The 24314-nt window shown below is 44.3% G+C and overlaps 1 protein-coding gene across 1 annotated transcript in view; it reads right to left on the bottom strand.

Moving 5' to 3' along the window:
- Nucleotides 1–21555, bottom strand: part of rnd2 (Rho family GTPase 2) — a 28506-nt gene extending 6951 nt beyond the window's left edge. Inside the window, exons 1-2 of the mRNA XM_030407606.1 lie at nucleotides 21221–21555; nucleotides 20657–20744 (exon numbers count right to left, since the gene is read on the bottom strand). Of these exons, the coding sequence (XP_030263466.1) occupies nucleotides 20657–20744; nucleotides 21221–21322 (190 nt within the window). The 5' untranslated portion in view covers nucleotides 21323–21555. The remainder of the gene's footprint in view (nucleotides 1–20656; nucleotides 20745–21220) is intronic.
- Nucleotides 21556–24314: the final 2759 nt, after the last annotated feature.

Here is a 24314-nt window from a genome sequence, read left to right as displayed (position 1 = left end):
AGAGCCTGTTTTAGCATCACTATGATCTCTTTGTTAATGATGGAATGAGACTACGACAATAGCTGCACGCGGCCTCCATCGTTCAGCTGCCTGTCCTATGGTGACCTGCTCCCTTCCCCACTGGGTGCGACGCAACATGCCGCATGTTCACGATTGATGCTTTTTGTGCCCCAAAGTGAGAAGAGCAGCTATTGTTGGCCTTCAGTCTTCTTCCTCTCGTCTTTTTTTGCGGCATGGCAAATGGCGTTATAAATCAGGGTTACCACAGTGACACTAGAGGAATCACCCACACAGCTGAAGACGGCATAGTGAAAATGTCCGGTCGAGTCTGTTTATATGAATTTCATCAATGACTAGTGAAATCTCCCCCTACGAAAACGGGGCGATGCACGAGGGTCTTGAAGGGTCGCCCCATTTCGTAGGGGGAGATTTCAATCACTAACCCCTTGTAACTGAGAGGGGACACCTGAAAACGAGGGGCAGGGGTAATGGGAATGGGATTGAGCCTTGCTAATGGCGCGTACAACATTGATGCATTAAGATGAACTGGATATTGTGTGGCCCTATTCGTTCTCATTAAACTTCCTCACTGCACACAAAGATCCTCACAGTTCTTCGACCGTCTGGCTGACTCGAAGAGCAAGAAAGTTATATACTGGAACAGCTTCATCTTTCACAAATGGTGACCATACTATTGTTTCCATTGTTTTGACACCGTATCTTTCATATATCATTTTAATGCAATACTGAGCAGCCCTACATGGGTGTATGTGAAACTCGGCAAAAGCCTGAAGGCAATGTACAACAGTACACTGACAACCTTGTTTTTCCAAATTTTTAAAACTGAAATCATATTTTTAGTAATACAGATGTATAGAAGAAACAAAAAGAGAATAATTGTCATTTTTAACCTCTACCTTACAGGACAGTATCAGAATCCATAGCCCTCTCCTCTCCATATTGACTAATCTGTACTGCTGAAAGAGCAAGACTAACACACACACACAAACACACACACACACACCAAAAAGCCCATCACACAGATGCCAAGTCCAACAGTCAGCAAAGCACACATTGTACAGCAGCGAGCTCTGATGGGTAGTGGTCACACATGAGGTGCTGTAGCTGCTGAAGTTGGTCTTTAGTATGTATCACAGTGCAGCAGACCTGTACTGAGGTTAGAGCTGAAGAAGAAAAGAGACAGAGCATGTGGGGGTGGAGAGGGGACTGAAAAGATTTAATGGCAAGGTGCAGAGGCACGCAATGATCGGAGAGGCAAGCGGGGAATTAGAGGAGAATCCAGATGAAGGGGACGAAATGTAAGACGACAGAAAGTTGAGACAATAGCGCTCGTTTGATTTAAGGTGTAATTAGGGGCCCGGAATGAGGCCGTTGGGATCAATTTGTCAATCCCAGTGATCACAATGATTGGCAGGTCACGGTCACATCAGGCCTTCGCCACAGCGCAGCAATTCAGAGCTCTTCTGCCCTGAGCGACAGGGATGCTACCTCAGCACTTTTTCAAAGTCGGGAAAAAAAAAAAGTCCTCCGAGTGGGAGAGGAGGAGAAAAAGTGCTGTGTTTAAAATGAGCCGAGCAGGCACAAATAAAAGCCAATCACCATAACCATCAAGAACATGAGGAGGGGGAAGAAGAAAGAGTTTTCTCCTGATTGTAAAATATATCACCTCCATCGCCTGAACTGCCTCTCCCCTACCAGTGCAGAGACATGACCAGAGATAAAAGAGGATGTAGCTGCGGAGGAGTGGAGGAGTGGGGGTGTTTGGGTAGGTAATGAAAGCGCCGAACTCGGCTGGACAGATCAAATAAAGAGGTATGAGAGCTCTGGGCTGGCTATTGGTGGAGGTGGCCTGTGCCCATTCACTGTTAGGTGGAACAAAAGGTCAATTGAATTTCAGACAGAGGCGCGATGAGATGGATGGGGCCGGAGGGCGAGGGAGGGGAGCACAGCCTGGCAGGAACCACGAAAAACCATCAAGTCTGGCAAGGAGCGGGACCCCGCCACGCCGTGCCAAGGATGGGGATAAAACACCTCTCACAAAAACCTCCTCCTCAAGCATTAGCATTAGCCTGATACAGCATCGGCGATCTCTCACAGTGGAAAGTGGACTTCAGTCTTTATTTCCTTGGGGCTAATTAGCGCTCAGACACGCTGCAGCGGCGCGCAGGAGGCTCTTCTGAGCAGAGGTGACGGAGGTGGAAGGAATGCGTTTTGCGCCAGCCGTCAGATGAGCTTCATCAAAGGCTAGAAATATCCCAGAGGATGTCGAGGCGGACAGAAACTTAGTGGAGCGCTAATGTACAGTAATAAGGCTTGAGGGTTTGTGGTATGACTTCATTTATGCCTCCTGTCCCCTGACACTCGGACCGCCCCGTCGGGACGATCCATCTGAAACATGACAGCTCTCTGTCTGTTCATTCAAACTCTCTTGTGTGAGGACAATCAATGACATTAAGCTTAGTCCCTCTCCCTCTTCTCCAACTATTTTGAAACTTTTCAAGCCAAATATGAAGCTTCGTTAGGAGACATATTGTGCTTTTTTTAGTTTTTTTCCCGTTTCTTCAGTGTTTTATTAAGACTCTTGGAAATGTGAACGGTAATAGAAAATAGAAAGACACAAAAAAACAGTCCTGCTTTAATTCTGTGACTTTGTGACAAAACACACTATGACACCATGTCACACATCTGCATAATTTTTGCCTAACCAGTCGGCACGTAAGAATTGATGTAGCACAGCTGTTCAGGTGCTGGCTCAGGCGTGTGTAAGCTAACCAATCAGAGGAGACTGGGTATTCGGGAGGGGAGGCGCCTCCTCTGAAAACTGTAAAAATCGTAAAAAGAATAGCCAACACAAAATATTTGTTAGCTGCAGCTCCAGGTTCATCGCTTGAAGCTCCACCAGAGGTCTGCTCCACTTCAAACACATACAAATCTTCATCAAATGGGTCTTAGACTATTTACAATTTTACTATTCACTTATAGTATGATGTCATGATCGGGGTCTAACAACCGCCGACTCCTCACATTTCTCACCATTACTGAGCGCGTCAGTAAAATATTTGTTCACTCCCTGCGAAGTCTCTCCTGATGAAAATAAACTTAACAATGAGACACAATTGCTGTAGTTTGACAGAAGATTCCTCAGGAAACCTGTGAAATTGAGTGAGCATCAGCATTTAACAAAGCCCTCCATTCCTCAGCGCATTAATCCATACCGTCACAGCAGGAATTTTTCTCTTTCTCTCTCCGTTTGCTGCATGCTCATTGCAGACGCAGCTAAAAAGCAAACCATTATGTGTTAGGGGGGAAAAGAATAGTCTTTGCCTCAAGGCTCTCCCATGTGCACATGCACATATGGCAGGGAGTCAACGGCAACTAACAGCCTCATTAGGCCATACAGACAATGAAAAACACCCATGCACATAACGAAGGCAGGGTATGTGGAGGCGCAACCCCTCCCGAATGTCACCAAATAAGGAAAACAGTTAGTGTGATCGAGTTAGCTGCAACCTTAGAAACACAACACATCCAGCGTCACATAAACTGTGTCTTTTTTCTTCTCCTGCAGCTGTTTTCCTCTTGAAACCCACCTTCAAAGCAAAGGCAAAACATTTCAAGTCGCAGTGGCCGAGTATCGTAGCAACCTGGAGGGATGCAAATGGCTTCATTGTGAGGCCCTGAAAGGAAGTAAGGAGGAAGAGAGAAAGAGAGCAAGAGAGCAAGAGAGCGAGCGGATCGTGGAGGCTAATGACTCCGGTGCATTGATGATTAGAGGTGACTGAGAGGAGAGAAGAAGAGGGTTGGGTGCTCCATCCTTTTAAGGGGCTGATGGTCCGGGCGTGAGCTGTGAACTGTTATGGCTTCTCCTCATTCAGGGGTTCTTACTCAAACAGAGATAAACAGACCGTGCTGCCAAGAAAGCCTTCACAAGAGGTGGAGCTACTTTGACCCGGTGCACCACTCTGCTGATCAAGACAGTGTGTGTTTTATTATGTGAATATCAGCCTGAAGGAAAACTTATTTTTACGATCTCACATCCGGAATCCAATAGAGTTCACCACACTGACCTTTAAATTCTCAACTCCAATGTGCCTCCGAAGACTGACATAAAACTAGTGTTCCTAATTCAAGTGGGAACCATATGGTGAAGGACTGCCAGCACTGTTACATGTTTAAGATGCATACTTGGCATTTCTGCTGACCATTTTCACACGCAACCTCTACAGTATAGGATTTTGATGTGTTATTCATACAGTTCCTTTAATTTCCTTTAGATCATATCTAACCCTTCTTTTTCATCAGATTCAGTGGGTTTTAAATGATGACTTAAATTGTTTTGTTTTATCTTATTGTATTTTGTGTTACATCTGCTATGCACCTATTTGTTTTTTATGCTTTCCCGGTTAAACTTGCTTCTATTTCAATCTCACGTATGTAAGTTTATAGATAAGTCGGTCTTTGGGAAGCACTTTGGTGGAAGACCTGTTTGCTTATGAAGCGCTATTTGAATTAAATAAACTTGAAACTTGATATGAAAATCAGTGAGCGGGTACTTGTTCGACTTGTTTGTTGATGACAGTGAACCCGCATGAGTGCAAGCCGCGGCGGCACCTCCTAGGCGCCACTGTACACACAACTGTATCAGAACGTAGGTCATCACGGTGTTGTGCAGGGAGCCGAATCCTTTCTAGGGTTGAGCAAAAACAGGTTTGAGACACGCTGGTTTAATCCAAACAATAAATGTATAAAACAACATGTTACACGTCATTTTACGAGTGTGTTTAGTAGTTTCACTCATCATGCATTGCCAACACATCATGAGCAAACAGGGCGATGTGCAGTGCTTCCCAGTAAGTCACATGACTCATAAGAGCATCTGAAATGTATTAAATCTTGACGCATGAAACACAATGCAGGGAAGAGTCAATCACTTGATACTACAAAGACAAACTTCTTGGCTTCAGCGGATTTTTGATGTTTTTTGTATTTTATTGACTTCCACACTCGCTTTGGATGAGATGCAAGATGTTATGCATCAGTTCATTATTTCTTCTGAGGGAAAAATAAATAAATGTATCCATTGTTTGGCGGGGTTATATATGTGCTGTAAGGATTCACAAGTCTTTTCAAATACCGTCAAAATGTCTAACAATGATGCTTCACATCTGTAGTACTGAACCTGAGGAGGTAATATTGCAATTGCGGCGTTCATGTTACACCATTGCATGAAATGTTGGCCAGACTCTTGCAATATGTAGATGCAAATTACACAAACAGAGCGTTTACAGCAACACACGCGCCATCTGCCACAGTGTTGTATGTGAGAAGCTTGAGGCGGGGAATCTATGAGTGAAAAATAATTAAAAAGCCCGTTATGACGCACCGTCAGCTGACCTGTACCCTGGACCGGGGCTCATATCACTGGTTGCTCATGCAGTTTGACCTATAGAGTATACAAGTGAATATATCACACACACACACACACACACACACACACACACACACACACACACACACACACACACACAGGGGGAGAGATAAAGCTGTTGATCTGTAATGGAGATGGTTGTGTCAAGTTTTCAAAGGCATTAGCACACAGCCGGGACAGTGGAGGTGACACTGGGTTAAATGGCCATTAACCTTCCATGTCTGCAGCCTTCACACAGGGGATATTGATCAAAGCCCCCTCTGCTTTCCCTCTGAAGGAAATGCAGCCTTTGAAGGGCGTCGAGCACCTTTACCACTGATCTGCTCTGAGCTCCGCTGCCGAGGAGTTAATGCCCGTGTCTGTTGTCCAATCGCGGGTTGAAACGCCACGGCGCTGACAGCAAAGGCCGGGGACACAGCAGCGGTACTGTCTGTCTCTGGCTCAGCAGCCCCATGGGTATGGAGATGTGGTGTGTCTGCTTTCAGTTCCTCCTCCTCCCCCCAGCCCCTCTTTTATCATCATCATCAGACACAGACACACTCTCATTCCAACAAAGACATAGCGATGCATTTCATCTCCCGTCATTTGATCTCGGCGTCTGTCCGAGGCGCTGGCTTCATGCTGCGCTTTGCTTTTAAAAAGTCACCATGCTTCTGTTGTTCACTTCCTCTGTCGATCTGTGTATTCATATCTTGTTAAAACCATGCCTCAACTTTGGTGTTCTCCTTCTAACAGTCCGAGGCGTCTTCATATTTGGTGTGGCACATCGGCGCACCCCTCGCCGACGCTCTTCGTTCCTCCGAGATGTTCGTGCTTTTAGATGTTACAATACAAACAGCACCCGCCGTTTGTTTTTGTGAGGGAGTCAAGTAGCTGTGAAGGGCTGCTGGCTGTGTGCTGGGAGCACAGGCACAACCTCCTTTCTTTTTTTTTCTCTTTTTTTTAATCCATTTCTGTGTTTCCCCAAGCTCTGCTCCTCACACGCCAGAACCGCTGAGTCACATCAAAACAGCAGCGGCAGACTGTTTGGACAAGATCCATCGAATAACACAGTTTGAATTACAGACAAGAGCTAGTTAAAGAAGATTGAAGATTATCTGTCCTTTGCGTAACCTCTTTCACCATTCAAACCAATCAGTGTTAGACCCAGGCTAGATCCGACGTCCCCGACACACACTGCAAGTCTTTTAGCTGTATGCGTGTTTTTTTTTTGGGTCGGGCTCCTCAACTTCAACGTATTTATAGCAAAAGATTTCAGACAGAGGAGAAAAGGTGGTGGATCCAGTTTCACTGTTTGGAAAGGTGATCAGTTCAGCCTTCAGGAAAGAATTTGCTTTGGCTTTGATTGCTGCAGTGTGCAAACGTCATGTTGATCGTTGTATAAGGTTACATTCATAACCAAACACTTACTTAATATTTCGGATAGTTTTTCAACAAAATGTCCGATTCTCTTGTTCAAATCCTTAAAGTTACATCTACTCCTGCTCCCTCATTAAAAAAAAAAAATAAAAAATCATCAATCCATGATTATGCTAATTTTATTTTCAAAACGTTTAAAAAACTATTTCACAGGAAACAGGAGGCTTCATGTTTCCACATCACACTTGTGTATGCTGAATATTGCAATGGAACAGGATTGGCTTCCTAACTATTTGTGATGTCACCAATCATGCATCTAAGCCCGTCTCTTAAAATCGGATTTTCAACGAGCACCGTGAGGCTGTTCACAACGAGCCTTTCAGCGTTCCTCACTTATGATCGGATGCAATGTATCGTCATCCGCTCTGTGTTGGACGGTAAACATGCCAATTGCAAATTATACACAATATACGGTGCAAACGCCGTCATCAACTACCATCATTCTGGCGCCAAAGTTAGACATTTTCCTGCACATAGGAGTTTTAATCAACTCTCAGTTAAACAAAGTTTATACTTGACGGTGAGAATGTTTGGTTAAAACTGCGTTGGCGGTGCCTCTTTGAGCCTGCAGCTTATTAACAGTGCCTCCAATTGGCAAGGATGCAAGTAATTGAGAAAACCACAAGCTGCTTTGAGCATTGTATTTGTTTTACAGCAGTCGTTTTGACAGGCTTTGAGAAAGTGCCAAAATGTTTCCTGCCAACGCTCAAAGTCTAATTCCTTTGACCAAGCGATTGTAATGCCACACTGAATTCTTCTCTGAAAAGCTCCCAGCCCTCCTCAAAAACTACCGCCATCTCTCTCACACGTATGGAGTATTGAAATTCCTCTCTTTTCACCTGTAAAACAGCAGCGATCACATCCTGTATTCCCATTCCTACACATCATTTCAATCTCCCACTCTCTCCTTTCGAAACTTGTACTCCCGCTCGAGGATTTTTCATTAAGACTTGTAATAACACCGACTGCGTCTTCTCTGTCCACAGCTGTCTGTCTGCTATGAAGCGAGAGTATTCAGACGGCATACGAAAGAAAAACCTGTGAGTGGAAGAGGACATCTTCTGCTCCCGTCAACTCCTAACATCCAAACACATCCCCTATCATGGTGCTATCTATCCCCCAGTCCACTCTGCAAACCCCCCCAGGGAGGCAAACAGGGAGGCATGGCACTACTTCAAGAGCAATTTCACCTCCACAAAAGCATCAGCAGCAGTGAGAAAGAGAGCACGCTGGATCTTGTTTATAAATAAAGTCATCCATAAATGATGGGAACTGTCGAGAGTGTGTGTGTGTGTGAGCGAGGTGCAGGTGGGGTGGGGGGTGAAAGATGGAGGTGAAAGACGGCCTCTCTGCCTGTATCCCCTTACGCCTGGATGGGCTGCAGACGGATGCTGAGAGGATTTTGCACCCGTGGAGGTGGGGGGCCAGAGGGACTGAGCGCTAGCCTGGGGAGCAACAGAACCAGTCAGTGTGGCTGTTTGAAGTAGGCTGATCAAAGCTGGCGCTGCAGCGGGTTCTGTTGCGCTCAGTAGAGGGATTGGACTCGGGGAAAAATCACAGAGCCACAGTTCCCTGGGTGGGTTTCCTGTCTGACTGGGTGACTGAGGCATTCGCTGCTGCTGCTGCTGCTGCTGCTGCTGAATAGGAACAAATGCCTGGTTCAGTGCCAGCGTGCATCATTTTTTGTCTCTTCTCTTGTAAAAGTCAGTTTTCCAAACGCACATAATGTGTTTCTGGGGGTATTCAGAAAGGAGGTTTGTTGAGGCAGGGAAACACACACACAAAAAAAACATGCTAGGCAGGGGGACCCAATGAGAAAAGGAAAGAAAAGGGTTGCGTATTTTTCATGATCTTTGGGAGCAAATTATTTCACAGTAAAACGTAAGCTGTGTCCAAATCAACCCTGTCAAGCACTTGACCCAAAAAATATAGAGTTTTTATTTATTATAAAACAAGATTACACTTTAAAAATTCACATAAAAGAAGCACCATGTTCTGCTGGTCAAGTCCATGTGCCCTTGATGTAACTCCATTTAGGATCAATAACATCCTGCTCCTTTGCATTGAGGCACAGATCATGTTACTTCAGGCCAACGGAGGCAGAGGTCACACAAGTAAAGAGCGCTTCCTCCATCTCTTAATACAAAAGACGAAACACTGAATTAAATCCCCAACAGGATTATTTATATCACCCGGTGTCGCTCGGTGTGTGGCGGTAACGGGAGTGCTGCAGCAGTTTAAAAGTGTGACACAGTTGGCGTTTGTGTGTCTGCATCCCAGAGGACCGCAGTAGGTCAGGTCCCAAGGGTTCCACCAACAAACCTTACTTACAACAAAAAGCCCGGAAGGGTGGGGTGGTGGGTGGGGGTGGGAAAAGCACAGATGTACCCTTCTCCTTCTGTCTACTCCTTCTGTCCCCCTTTTCCAGTTTCAATCTAGTGAACACTTGCTGCTCTTATAACATGCTCCGAGGGCAGAACCCCTCCCCACCCCCCCCCACGCTTTCACTGGCTTCAGCCCCTCGCTCCCCCAATCTGTTTGCCTATTGGTCCAAGCAGCTGCTGCGCTTTCCAGCCTTATTGTGCCCCGACTCCCACCCCAGCGCCCCACATCAGCCCCCATTACGCCTCTGGTCAGCTGAGAAACAATAGGCGAGGTCAGGGGTCGGAGCTGTTGGAATTCCCATACACGAACCCACTCAATCACACACATGCCGACACACGTAAAACACGCACTGGTAGGTATTCATTACACACGTACATTTTTTTTTTATTTCAATTTTTTCTTAAATTAAAGCAGCTATAAACAATATTTCCATCATAACAATAAATCAAATGGGAATGTGAGAGAGGATTTTTGATGAATCTACGGAGAATTATCACATAAATCCACCGCTCGCTTCAGCTTAGCGGAGCTTTATAGATAGTTCCAGCTCATTGTTTTGCTGACTTGCCACACCTTTAGTGTTTTGGTTCACTCTAACGACTCTCAAAGTGTCGTTTTGGGCAGCAGCAGGCGGCCGTTTTCAGAGAAAAAGCTCTAGAAACCACGTGTAAACTCTCGGGTGGCAAATTAGCATGCAGCTACTGAAAAGTTATGTTAAATTTCAGGATATTTTAAACTGTTTTTGTTTTCCTAAGTTCGCATATATAACAACAACCAACAATGGACAACAAATATTTAATACCTCCTGTATTTACAGTATGTTAGCATGGCTCATATGACTTAAATGTAATGCATGTTTGCTCACTTGTGAATGTATCATTTTGTGGTGTGACACTTTCCGCTGTTTCTGTCCTCCTTTGGTTTGAATGTGAGGTCTTTGTACTTTGCATTATCTTCATCAGATACAACACTGGAGCCGAGTGTGGCCCAGATAGTTATATCAGATCATAATAAATAATAGTAACCATGTCTTTATTGTGCATTCAGACTGCTAATTACAATTCATTCCCATATCTGCCCCTTTGTATTCCCCTCGCCTTTTATGCTTGCCAACAAAACACTTTCATATCTTCGTTTTATCCTTTGATTCGATGTCAGTCATCACGATAGCTCCATCCTCCTCCGTAGGAAGCGCGGCATGGCAAAGGCTTAAGACTGAGCTCATAATCGGAGTCAGTGTGAGCTCATCAAAAGCCCTAAGTGCTCTCTTTTTTCCACACAATGTACCAAAAAGGCTCCTTTTAATTCTGTCCAGTAAATGTTCACTCCCTAATAACTTATCACTTTGATTATTCTGTTGGCACATTAACTAAGTAAAAGCCATACAAGGCCTATCAGCAGTGTGCAGTTCTGTTCAGCGGTGGACATGCTATTTAAGCAGATTATACACTTTTTGCCTGGTGCTCAGCATTAAGCTGACAGTGCATGGGGGGCTGAAGGAATGTGTGGTGGCTCTCGGCTCATCGCTGTATCCGCGGTCCCATTTACAGGCTCCTCTGGAAGAGATAAGAGATCAGAGGGAGCCGTATCCTCTGGGGGCCTCTGAGGGAGTGCTTGTTTTATTGTTTACGCCCGGGTGGACATGGAAGATGCTCAGTACGTTTTGTATGCATGTAAAAACTGGATTTGTGCTTTTGTGTTGCAGGTGGTATCCTGGCCCTTGTGTGTGCTCGAGGACACAGTAGGTGTCTGTTCGAGTGTGTGTTTCATTTTGTCACTGAGGAGATATTTTCAGCGGTAATTACAGCCTGTGTGTTCCCGTCAGTCTGGCTGGCTGGCTGGCTGGCTTTCGCGCAGCTCTCCTGCCCACCCCCCTGCTTAACACGGCCCCTGACTGCTGGTGACCCGAATGCGGCGCTTCAGCAGCCGCCTTGACTAATGGGCTATCAGAGATGGAGAACGTCGACAAAGAAGAGTAGGAGGAGGGGATGGGTAAATAGCACAGAGAAAAAGGTATCTGCCAGTCCACCTCCAAAGAAGGCATGTCTCATGCACTTCAACCATTCTTCTGTTCTAGTTTCCTTTGTTTCTTCGTCTTCTCTTACAGCTACTGTAACACACGGGCAGCCATTTCCTCTTCAGCTTGTTGACCCTTTGTGTAATAGTCTAAGAATATGATTCACGCAGCGCTGAGCTCCAGGGATGGAGCACAGCTGCTCGCCTGCTCAGGAACCAAGACATCCAGCCCAAGCAGCAAGGACTGCCGGCTGCCCTCCAGAGTTTCCATAATGTCACACAAACCCACTCAGAGAGTCAGGGTGCAATCAATTGCGCCACTGTGCATGAGACCATCATTATTCAAGAAGTTTAGGGCTGGGGAGGAAATGGGGAAGACGGGAATGACTGGAGCACAGATGGGATTTGTTCTTGGAAGGCCAGTGTAATTAGTTATTTACAATACGAGGAGTGCATGCGTCTGTATTTCTGTAGCTGACATTTTAGTTTTATGCATTCATGTGTGTCTATAGAGCAATTATGTTTCATGAGCTGGAAAATACATTTCAGTAATTGTTTAATGAAAAACCTGCATATTTAACAGTCTCTCAGTGGCCTTTTACATTTAAATTTTTTTCTTATTTGGTGTTGAAATGTATTTATCGGCATACGTTGATGAGAGAATTCAAATAATTACAAAAAAATCGAGGGAAGTCTGTGACATTTTTAGGCTCATCATGGAAGCAAACAGTCACTAAAAACCTCAACTATAAAATGCGATGTGTGTGACTTATGTAAGCACACAATGACGGCCCACCCACTTTACCACCCGCAGCGCCCGCCGTTTGATTTCTACTACGTAAAACGTCTTTGTGGGCTCCAACCAGTAACTGTAATCCCTGGGATTATCAAATTCAGCATGCCAGAGAGGCTGCCGGCTCATCCCAAACCTGACGCCAAGGGGCTGAGAGTCAAGGGGGATCCGGAATATATTCTCTGAGATTCTTCAGTCGAGCCTGTAAGGCCACAGAGGACAGAACGGTTCCCCCCTCTGTCCAAAAATACCTTCACAGGCATTCCAACTGTCTATAGAGAGTGGAGACCTGGCAGAAAGGTCAGCGTTCATTTCCAAACCCTGGAAAAATCCAACATGGCAGTCGAGAGTCGAACACTATTTGGTATAATGCACTTGGTTGTGTGCGTGTGCGTGTGTGTGTGTGTGTGTGTGTGTGTGTGTGTGTGTGTGTGTGTGTGTGTGTGTGTGTATCTGTCCTCAGCTTATCTTGTATACTACTACAACCATCAGCAGAGTATTCAGTTATGACTGAATGCTCAAGGACCTCTTGTGGTTGGTTCACATTTTTTGAAAAATCTATTTTATCGACTTCTCTGGTTCATACCGCCAGTGACTGCTGATCAACAGCAACTGCATCAGTTTTAAATCTTGTTTTCTACTTCGTACACACACTTGCCAAAACCTGCAAAATTACCAGCATTTTTCATTGCCCTCACTCGTTTTCCTCCCGGGGTCACAATTCTCTGGCATTTCTTCAAATTTCCGACAAAGTTTCAACCCTTTTTCCCTTTTTAGTCATCACAACCTGTTCATGGCAGTGTACAGCATGCAATTTGCTGTAGTGTACGCTGTCCTTCTCAGTGAGTGAGAGCCTTAGAAAAACTTTAAAGTCCTCCGAGAGGCAATTTGTGAGATTTGAGAGAGGGAAAGAGGAACGGAGACGAGAAAGAAATACTCTGTTTCTCACGGAAAGTTTCAAAGGAAAGGGGCATGCATTTCATAAAAGCTGCCACATCTTTTTTTCTGTCGATCACAGGGGTGACATCGACGTCAATCATGGCTGAGAAGTTCCTGTCAGAGGGGCGAATTATTCTGCATTCTTTCCTGCGAATCAGAAGTAAAATTAAAAGGAATAAATATTTTAAAAAAGTCCCCAGAATGCTAGCTGCTCTGAGAGGCTTTACAGCAGTGTTATGATGCTGATGTCAACCTGACGATGGTGCCAGAGGAAAAGTCAAGGCTCACCGGGGGCAACAAGAAAGTTGTGCAACAATCAAAAACACCTGTTTGGACGCTTCCACAGGTAAACAGGTTCATTGGTGACAGGTGATCATCGGCAGAGTGTCAAAGCGCTCAGTCATCCACAAGCAAAGATGGGTGAGGTTCACCACTTTGTATCAAGAAACATGGTTGCATAAGGGCGTATTACCACAGGGGCTCGGAAACATTTTGTAAAACTGTTGTCGCTTACTGTAAACAGCATCACAACTTTTTGGGAATAAACTGTTACGGATATCCATCGTGTTGGTGTTGAGATATTTCAGTCTGGGCCAGGACAGACGGAACAGATGGTAACAGATTTATTCATCGAGCAAAATGCTAAAGATTGATTTTTTTTCATCCTCCAAATTGTGTGGATCTGCCGTTGTCTTCCTGTTCTTTAAGTTCTGGACTGTCAGTCGGACAAAACAAGCTATTTAAAGACAACGTTGTGGGCTCTGAGAAGCTGTGATCAGCTGTTTGCACTCAATAAATAATACATTAAAAAACAATCTTTAATTTCAGCCCATTTAAGAATCATTACTACGTTACAGGTACGGATGAACTGGAGGGTAAGAGGAAACTGCTTCAGTGTGTGTGTTCATTTAATCATAAGGGCAACAAACAGTTATTTTGAGTTACAGCATTTCACCAGGCTTACACTATCTTCTGTTTACTCATTACCCGAAACTGTCATGCAGCTGTTCTCCCCCCCCCAGTGCAGGGGAGTGCCTCCCAGCCTGTTATGCATCATCAAAACAGGTTTCGCTTAGGCAGTTATTGCCCTGGGCTGCTTCGTCAAAGAGTAGGAACAACTCTCAGGGCTTAGGCTTCAAAATAGTCCGTCTTGTGAACAACAGTTGAAAGGATGTCGTCACCCTCCCTCCAGGATGCTGACAAAAATAAACAAAAAGGTATATTTGCGGTCTGTGGTTTCGTGTGAAGCTACCTTTCCAGCAGTTTTCAGCGACCACCCTCAACTGCATCGCTCTCAAATCGGGAGAGGAAGGAGAAGGAACATGAGAATGTTTTGGTTTTTAATCATTTAACGGTGTGTCTAAAATTACAGTAGTGATTCAGGAAAGACGAGCTCTAACAGCCAAGAGCAGATAAGGTTATCTTCCTGATCAGTACTCTGGTCTTTTCTGAGCATCCTCTGGCTCCAGTGTGCTATAAGTTTGAGGGCAGAGGAGAGGAGAGGTGGAGGGTTTTGTTGGTTTTATTTCTGCTCTGCGTTGTGGTTGTAGCTCACTCATTCTCTATTAAAGATTAATCAAGCGGAAAGTGTTGAGGAAAAGGAAAGCCGACTGAACTCAGCATGTTTTTACAGGCCTCTGGATGCCCTACTGGTCCAGCGCGCTGAGAATGTGGAGTTTAAAGAGCATAAAGACACCAGGAATGTTGTGAAAGTCGAGTGTGAGAGGAGAAAGACGGCTGGGAGTGGTGTTACACGCTTGCAGTCGTGCACTCGTCTCTCAAGTCAAAACAAAGAAGAAAAAAAAACACACTTCTGACTGTAAAAAAACAAAAGACAGCTTTGTCCTGAGAAATGAGCATTTAAAAGAAAAAAAACATTGAAGACGTTGAGAGAATGTCTCATGTGAGTGGGGAATCTTTCTTCACAACCTGACATTTTCATATAAATGCATGTTTTTGTGCTCTCCATCACTGACTGTGCAGCAAAATAGGGCTTCAAACTATGCGTTTCGTGAAAAGGTTTTATATTTGTTGTTGTGAACACCCAGTGTCAGGCAGGTCTTTTGCAGGAATAATCCTCCACTGCACAGCAAGTGATGCGTTTCATGCTCCCAGCAGCAGCAACGGCACTTTGTTTGGAAACAAATACAGAAAGAATTGGGCACTTACAATGGAAGGCAATAGCCAACACTGCCGATCATTCAAAGAAACTCAACAAAAGTCACATTTTCAGAATATGGTCTGAATGACAAGTGATCCTGGCAAGTACAGTGGAAAAAAAACGCCACAGTTTGAGCGATTAGTAGCAAAGATGTGAGCAAAAGACGAAAGAAAAACAAGATTCCTGCGGATTGCCACTTGAAAGCGCACTCTGTCACGACTGAAGAGAATTTAAGAGATCCAGTCTTCATGTGAGAATCAGGTCAGGCATTAGAAAGGCAGCGGAGAGGAGATACAGGAAGAGACGAGAGTGTGCTGCTGTAAGAAGTTCGGGGAAACCCGGCCTGTCATGACTTGGACTTGTAAAGAAATAGCACAGACTCCTCTTAGCGGGGTATTAGTCTGAGGCGAAAGCTGGAGAGAATCTTTCCCAGGCAAACTTACCATATTGGGAAGAGGGGAAGAGTGCATTAATGCCTCAGGCTCGATAAAAAACCCCAGACTGGCTCACTACCAATGGCACCCATGAGTGTAGACAGTAATCACTAATGGCCCTCAGACAAGTTATTAACAAACCACATTGACATTTTGACTACTTAACAGCTTGGGTTGCTTTAAAAGTCGATTAAGACACACATACGTGCAACGGTGAAACAGACGACGCCATATATATCACTGAATATATGGCGGCTCTCTGGTGTAACATAAACACACACAGATACAGTGTTTTTCTCTCATTGGAATTCCATTTAATCACTTTCTAATTGATTTAATTCTCCAGATGGTCCGGAGCTGAATGCAGAGCAGAACACTGAAAAAGAAAACGCTGCTCAGAGTGTCCCTGTGCTTCCCACAAGCCGTAAGACCTCTGTGTATTTTTTAATGCTTTTTGAAATACCCATTAATTTAAAGCTGCAGCACACACGCACAGACGTACAGATCTATGCTCAGTAAATGACCTCAATTAGATAAACACCTCACCCCAAGTTCCCGCCCATCCTGCAAGGACTAGACCTTGCGGAGGAACCAGAATTAATGAGACCAAACTAATCAATGGTCGACTTCCATGCTGCAACAACAAATGCTGGGAGCATTTTTAATGGCAAGGCACATCTAACCATGCCGGAGAAATGTGAACCAGGCGAGACGCAAGCTGTTTAAATAGCCTCGCCTCGGAAAGCGATCAATAACTCTTTGTGAACGGAGCCAGACCGCAGCAGGCAGACTTCACCAGCAATTAAAAAGGCAGACAATACTTTATGTGAAGAGGCTGAAAGCTTGGTTGTCAGAAAAAAAATAAAAAATAGCTGTATATCTGCGGTGGAAGTGGTTGTGGCTTTGGAAGAGCAAGCTGAGGATTGACTGATGCAAATGTCAGGTCGAAATGAAGCTGTCCAGCATAGTGAATAGGAATCGACCAATTATCGGCCTGGATGATTATCGGATCTGAAATTCTGTTGTTTTTTTTTTTTTTGCTTTGTCTGCTTGGTGCCACGATAATTTAATCAAAAACTTGCTACACTGGCCCTGATGCGGGGCCTCTCTCTGTTATGAAGTCACTAATCACACTCTCATTCCGTGTCGTTTTCACCAGGCCGTCCTCATCAGAAAAAAACAACCCTACAGTCGACTTTGAAAGCAGCTTATTACAACCCCTTTTCTCCTTGTTTAGTTACAACCTCTACTGGCCATAGTAATTATTATGGCAAAGGAGGAGGAAGTCAGGCAAATTGGTATCAAGAGTGACCAAGTCTGCATAGGAAGGAGGTCAGTGATGGATGGCTGGTCAAACAAGCACAGGATGTTCTCCCGAGAGAGCAGGATTTGTGTGACCAGCTGTTAGCGTTGACATATATTAAGTAAGTAAACACATCCCTTAAAGTAAGTTGCGTGAATGACGCTGCTGTATCTGATGAGGTCGAAGTGAGAACGTGTTGTTTCCTTAATTACCACTAATCAGTTTCTCCCGTGATAAAAAAACAAAGAAATCAGTCTGTATCTAGTCCTTAAAGTTTTAGCCAACAGAAAGTGGCACGGCACAATTCTTTTCCACATTCTCCAAACACAGCTGCTGCTGGAAGCTCTGTGAAGTACTTGCACTGATGTACTGTTGGGAGCAACTTTGTGGATACAAAGAGAAAATCTCTGTTGGCACACAAGTACCATAATAGGTTCATCCATTCTGGACTTTACAGTTCCCTTTTCCATGAAAGGTCAGCCCTGTCAAGACAGTTTTCAAGTGGCCCACCGAGGGAAATCACAGTTCACCTAAGTTCATCCCTATTCCAAAGCACGTAACACATTTGCCTCACCTCCATGAGTAAATCCACTGATCGCAGCAATTCCTCTGAAAGAAATTGATTTCAGTCTGAGTTTCACTGTCATAATTGATGGTGTGACCATGTCTAAGAGCCTGGGCACTAAACTGATGTGACTGCCGCTGCTCGTGTACATGACAGAAATAAAAAAAAAAAATAATAAAAAAAAAAAAACAGCGAGAAAAAGGGGAGCTGAAGGATGAGAGGGGGTGAAGTACTACAAAGAATGAGTTTCTGAAAGATGAACGAGGGGAGACAAGCTATTTTCTTCAGATGAAAGCCTTTTTTATCCAAGTGTGAGCCAATTATTTTTCTTGTTGAGAGAAAATATGAACATCTGTGTTTGCTGTGAATCAGTGAATAATGGCACAATTGCACAAGGACCTTTAAACACAAGCACCACACACTAACACACACACACACACACACACACACACTTGCCCTGTGGCTTGGGTGACGTCATGTTTGTAGTGGCCCGGGCGGCGGCTCCTGGATGAAAATTAAAGACTCACACTGCCAAAGGTGGTTTAGGGTTTTAAAGATGGACAGAAGCATCACATTCCCACTACATCATTAGGCTCTCACAGCCCAGAGATAAGGAACTCTTCTAAGTTGTGGCCCCGGGGCCCCAGAGGACCCCGACCCCCTGACTGACAGAGAGCAGATTTACTCTCCGGGTCACTTATGAGGTCCAAGGAAAAAACAACATTCTCTCACTGACAGGCCATGCAACATAAAAAAAACTCCCATCATCGCTCCCAGATGAGAGTTTTAGCTTTGGGAATGTTTATGGTAAAAAAAGGAAATCCCCCTGGGAAGATCCCGTATTCAGTCCTCTGACTGGCCGGCCGTGTCACTGGTCAGAGAGCTGACAGGAGCCTCCAGCCCGAGATGACTGTGATGGGATGCAGATCACAGGGTAGCTCCGAGCAGTTAATCCACCCATGCTGACAAAACTGGGATGAAAGAAGGGCATGGCTTTCTATGCAGGAGCCTCTCTGATGTAACTGGCTGCCTGGTGGCCAAAACCAGCAAGAAGCACATCCACTCACCGGATCACATAAGAAGTCACTGACCGGACAAAGCAAGGATGATTTGTTTTCAGAGAAAGTCTCCTCATGATGGCACAATACTGCTGACATGGATTCCTTTCTGTGGAACATTAGTGTTTCACACTGACGTCACCAGCGCTTGTTCTTCTGGAGGATATCAGCATGTTTCAATCTGACATTTTTAACGCCTCAGGAATTCTCTTTAGCGCGGTAACGCTCCTGAAACAACATTTACGAGATCGAAAGTCACTTAAACTTTCAGCTGAAAACCTCGATGGAGGAATGGGAAAAAAAAAAAAACGTAATGAATGAATTTCTTTCAGGGTTAAAGCAGAGACATACGGTTGGCAGCTGTGTAAACTATGCAAACATCACTCTTTTTATATTATTAATTCTTGAAATGGTGTCTGAATAACATTTTCCAATCCATCCGCCAGGGTAAACATCGTGAATGTACCTTTCTGCAATCCACAGATACGTTGAAACTTTATTCTTCCTTATGTTCAATTCTTAATGTTATGTTTTGGCAACACTGTAACTTTGTTTGGTTTCGGACATGATCGTGTTTTGGCTTGACCTGCTTCTCTCTGCACAAACACACGACACATCCTCATACCTTAACCGCTGAATTGTGAATTTTGCAGCAAAACATCGACAGGCGAACCAGACCTTCATTATACCTTCATAGTTTGTTGTTTCGGTTTAGGCACATAAAGTTACTTGGTTAGGTTAAGGAAAACATAGGGTTTGGGTTAAAAAAACAACAACACACATTTAGTAATATCACTTCAGTTACTTGTGCACCTACGCTATGTACATTACTTACGTTAGGATATGTGCATGACTTCACTTTGTTATGTTAGTTAAAACAAGTCGTTGCTGATGTTTGGTCACACACACACACACACACACACACACACACACACACGAATTTCAGTCTTGTGGATAAAAGTTCTGTGCTGGTTAAACCCAACCATCTATCCCTGACACTTCACCTGACTTCCTCCTTTGCTGCTGTAATAATTACCACTGGACGTCAACGCCTAACAAGAAACAGAAACATGCTGTAGCTATATGATCATTCCTCTCATGATGACGGGCTGAGAACACAGCTGGAAAATGTCCCGACTTCTCGTTCGAAATATTCAGCGGTTTCGAGCCTACAAATGGATAAACACTGTCTGGAACAGTGGCCTCTGGCTTGGAAACCTTCTCACCTTCCTCCTCCAACATCCCCTCCTTCTCATGACACAAAAGTCAGCTCAGATATATGTTATATGAACATGGTAGGTCATGTTTTGTACAAAATGGTGATGTGATTTTCAATGCATCTGTGGTTTGCAGAACACTTAAAATGCCAACCTTTTTCTTTATTGACTGCGCAGAGTGTGATAAAACTCAATATCAGAGTTTAGTACGAGAATGTCTCAAAGGAGGAGACTCAAACAAACCAGCAATATGACCAGATGCCAAATATCTGCCCCAACATATAATAATACACTAAGGCACCTTAAGACTGTCAGTAATAAGCAGGTAAGTCACCATAACCAACGTGAACGTGGGGGTATTATTTCTTAAATCTGCAGTAATAACTCTGCAGACAGCTGGAGGAGGATTTGCCCAAACTTCTCTCTGTGTTTGTGATAAAATGTCATCAGTCAGACTCTGATGAGCAGGCTCAAACCGTGAGGGCAGTTACTGATCCCTTGAGGCACATCCTGTCTCAATTATCCACGCCCGCACCCCTCTCTCCCCCTACAGTCGCCTGACCCCAGGCCAGAGCATGGGAAGAGCCAGCCACACACAGTGGACAGCCGAGGCAGGAATGCAAACACAAGGCACTGACAGACATGGCTGGCATGGCACCGGAGTTTCTTGCAAAGACAACAATCATAAATAGCAGATGAGCCCTGAGCTAAAAAAGAAAATAAAAAATTGAAACCAAAAGACATCCATGTGATGTTGGCAAGGTCAAAGCAATTTGTCAAAGAGATGACTGCTGGGAAAAAAAAAAAAAAAAAAGTTGGTGAGGAGAGTTGGAGCCAGTCCTCCCACGGTCGCGGGGCTGGGAGTGGGATTGATGTGATGTCAGCTTTTTAAGAGACACACATGAAACTGTTCTTACCTGACGTGTCCCACATATTCAGCTCGATCCGGTGCTTGTCTATCTCGAAACTGGCTGTGTAGTTCTCAAACACTGTGGGCACGTAGTTCTGAAAAATACAGGATTTCATTGGTGTTACTGGCAGAAGGAAAAGCTGGTGTTCACGCAGCAACAGGCCTCAGAAGATTAACACTGATGTGAATATCATATTTGAAATGATGCAGCACGTAGAACAATGGCAGATACATTTCACAGGGAAGCCAGTGTGAATCCCTGTGGGATTTGTTTTAGAAATACTGTGATGTTATAGCAGAGGAAGACAACGCCTTAAAGTTTTATGGGCAGTGCTGCAGACACAATAAAAAGTCCATTTAGATACTACAGGACTATTCGAGTGATTTTACAGGCATTCATCACAGTTCACTCTCCCCCGCTGTCTCTTGTTTTAACATTTCTGAAAGCAGGTGGGTGAAACCTGCAGAACAAGTTCAACTGACTGCTCCACACTCACATTTCTCTCCAAATTAAAAAAAAAAAGGGGGGGGGGGGGAAAGAGACTCAAGTTGAGACTTTGGATAGACCTACCTCTGGATAGCAGTCCTTGGCAAAAACGTGCAGGAGCGCCGTTTTCCCACATTGCGTGTCCCCGACCACCACAATCTTACAGCGGCTGCCTAGACTGTCCATGGTTTGTCCGTCTGAGGTGTGTTCTTGACGCGGGGATGGATTGCATCCAGCATCCGATACGAAGCGCAGCGGAATCGAAGACGGGGAAAAAAGAAAAAAACGAGCAAATACATGCGCCGAGCCGGTGCGCTCTATCCAGCTCCTGCCGTCCGACGCGCAGCTCTCAGGTCCCGCTGACAGACTGACAAAAAACCCCGGAGCAGGGACTCGCACAGCCCTCCCTGGAAACTGCTACTTTGATTACTGGCCACGCCTTCCTAATATTCACACGTCTGAGTCCCATCACTCATCTGTAATAGGCTGCTTTTATGGCAAGTGAAAGATCTTTGGGACAATTGTTTATAGAGACCTCATGCTGTAGTTTCTGGACTATATTTGCATTGGAACTTATATATTAGAGAGCATCAGAATTCCATGTTATTGCCTCGTATTGTGCCCCTTCCAAATAATGTAACACTGTGTAGTGAGATATAAGAGGGACTTTGATAAAGATTTCTAATGTGATGTTGACATCAGGTCCACAGCACTATAACTATAAGAACAATGTAGAAAGGTTAAAGGAAAAGGTCATCCAAAAAAAGAAAATTGAGTCATTATCTACTCACCCCGGTGTCGATAGAAAGACAAGTGAAGTTTCATAATCCACAAAACATTTCTGGAGCTTCACAGCAAAACACCATTCTCCTACATGACTGAAGCAGATGGGGACTTGTTTTAAAATGTAAAGAAAATGTAAATAAAACCCCAAAATGACTCCATACAGCTCGTCCAGCGTAGTTCAAGTCTCCGGAAGCCCCAACAACTGATTTGAAAAGATGTTATTTACAGCAGTTACAGTGAAGATTTTGTCTAAAAAATAGGTGTAAATATCATCTTTTCAAATGAATTTAGGCTCTTGGGGCTTCTGGAGACTTGGATTATGCTGGACGAGCTGTAGGATCCACTTTATGTTCGTTTTTTTTTACGTCTCAAATTCCCTTTGTTACGACCCGACTCAGGATGTTGCCACAAGATTGGAGTTCGAGCAAAGGCAAACATTTTAAGGTATATTTTATTAAATCAAAATAGCCCAAATCAGATTGAGTGCCAGCACAACCAAACTAAAACCCTGCTTGTTAGTAGCAAACGATACAGAGAGAGACATCCACCCTTACTCCATCAGGTGTAGCAATCAGGAGAAGTTCTTTCAGGTGTGGCTCATAGAAATGCTTTGTCGACTACGAAACGTCACCTGATTTTCCATTGAAATGAGGGTGAGTAGGTAATGACTGGGCTTCCATTGTTGGCTGAATTTATCCTTTAAAGGAGTCATCACCCGGAAATCGCAATTTCTCTCGTACCATTATTACTCATAACTCATCAAAGCCCTGTGAGACCACATGGATGTCACTTCTCTGAGGATGCACTCCCAAAAGAAGCTCGTGAAGTGAAGTGAAGAAATGCACGACCAGCTTCAACTCGTTTAATATAAACTCAGTCAGCTTGCTGGCCAGCAGTAACTGGGGCTATCTGCATGAAAATGTTTATGTAATTTGAGTAGAAAAACAAACATCTCGGCTCAGCATTTACAGCGAGCTGCTTGGTAGATTACTTTTGGGGCTCTGAGGTTTGTTGAAGCGTACTCACTGAACAGATACAGTGGAGAAGTGGGGTGAAAGTGTGTGTAAATTGAAATCTTTCTCTCATTATTTATTTGTAACTGGCGGCATACGGTGATCCCTGACTAACAACATTCCTGTTGGGAGAGCAGCATAAACTTCTTGAATTAGAGCCAGCCTGACCTCTTAATGGAGATACAATAAATGCAGGGTACATAGATAAAACACTCCATCAAATTAAGTGGTTAGAGGTGACTGGGCTCTCTTTATGGGCCCGTGCCTTCAGCTGATAGTCTCTGGGAGTGTCCCGCTGAGGAGTTATTGGTTTTGTGAATGAGATAATGAAATGACGAGGGGACCACGTGCCCGGACAGGACAGGACGGCTCTGTCGAGTCATCTGTTGCATCCCGAAGAGCGACACTGACGCCTGCTGGACAACAGTGGTACAACATCACACTCAATTTACAGGTGGCAAGAGAATTATCAGGTATTATGAGAAAACAATGACATTTAGAGCACAAAAAACAGTACAAGTTCAATACAACAGACCTGTGGAACTTATTTTTCTTTACTCTCAGCACATGTCTTGTTCTGTTGGGTTGTTGGGAGTGTCCTAGAAGGACTCAGCTGTACTCTAGTAAAAGTACTTAGTTGTTTTTTTTTTGTTTTATTTGCTTATTTGTTTGCAAAAGTTAAACTGAAGCAATGCCTTCTGTGAATTCCAAGCCTGAACCTGGTAGACTGTGTCTGCGTGGTTGTTGGAAATTGGAGATTGGAAGTTGGAAGCTGACTGAGATTAAGCTAGGAAAAAAAAAAAAGTGAATCCAGGCATCAAGCAGAAAGCGGAGGAGCGGAAAAAGAGAGAAATCTAAGAGAGCACTGTTGGCTGACGGTGAAAAATGCTGCAAACTGACTTATTTGTTTTTAAAATCAAGTACAGCTTCAGCTAGCACTAGCGCTAATACTGCTAGCACTAATGTTAGCGACACAGCTGAGCCTGCACACCAGGGAGAAAGACAGGACAGTGAGGAATATGAGCAAGGGGAAGAACGCAAGAGGAGGATGAAGAGGTAGACATGGATAACGAATGACGGTAAGACATGTTTTATTTATGGAGCAGCTGACTCTGATGATTTATTTAAAAAAAATGTTATGCATTGGAGTAGTGCATTGATATGTCCATGTTCTGGTGCAGTTGTTTATTTGTTTATAGCATGGGAGTTCACCATCACTGGGGCATCAAAACGGGCCGCCGGTGGAAATGCCAGGGCCGTTTTTTGTTCCCAGTCCATCACTGACAACAACAGATCTCAAAACACAACAAAAGATCACAGAACACAACAGATCTCAAAACACAACAAAAGATCACAGAACACAACAAAGGATCACAAAA

This window comes from Sparus aurata, chromosome 23 (assembly GCF_900880675.1).
Source record: "Sparus aurata chromosome 23, fSpaAur1.1, whole genome shotgun sequence".
Lineage (NCBI taxonomy): Eukaryota > Metazoa > Chordata > Actinopteri > Spariformes > Sparidae > Sparus > Sparus aurata.
The sequence above is the reverse complement of the archived record's forward strand: the minus strand, read 5'-3'. Positions and strand labels throughout refer to the sequence as shown.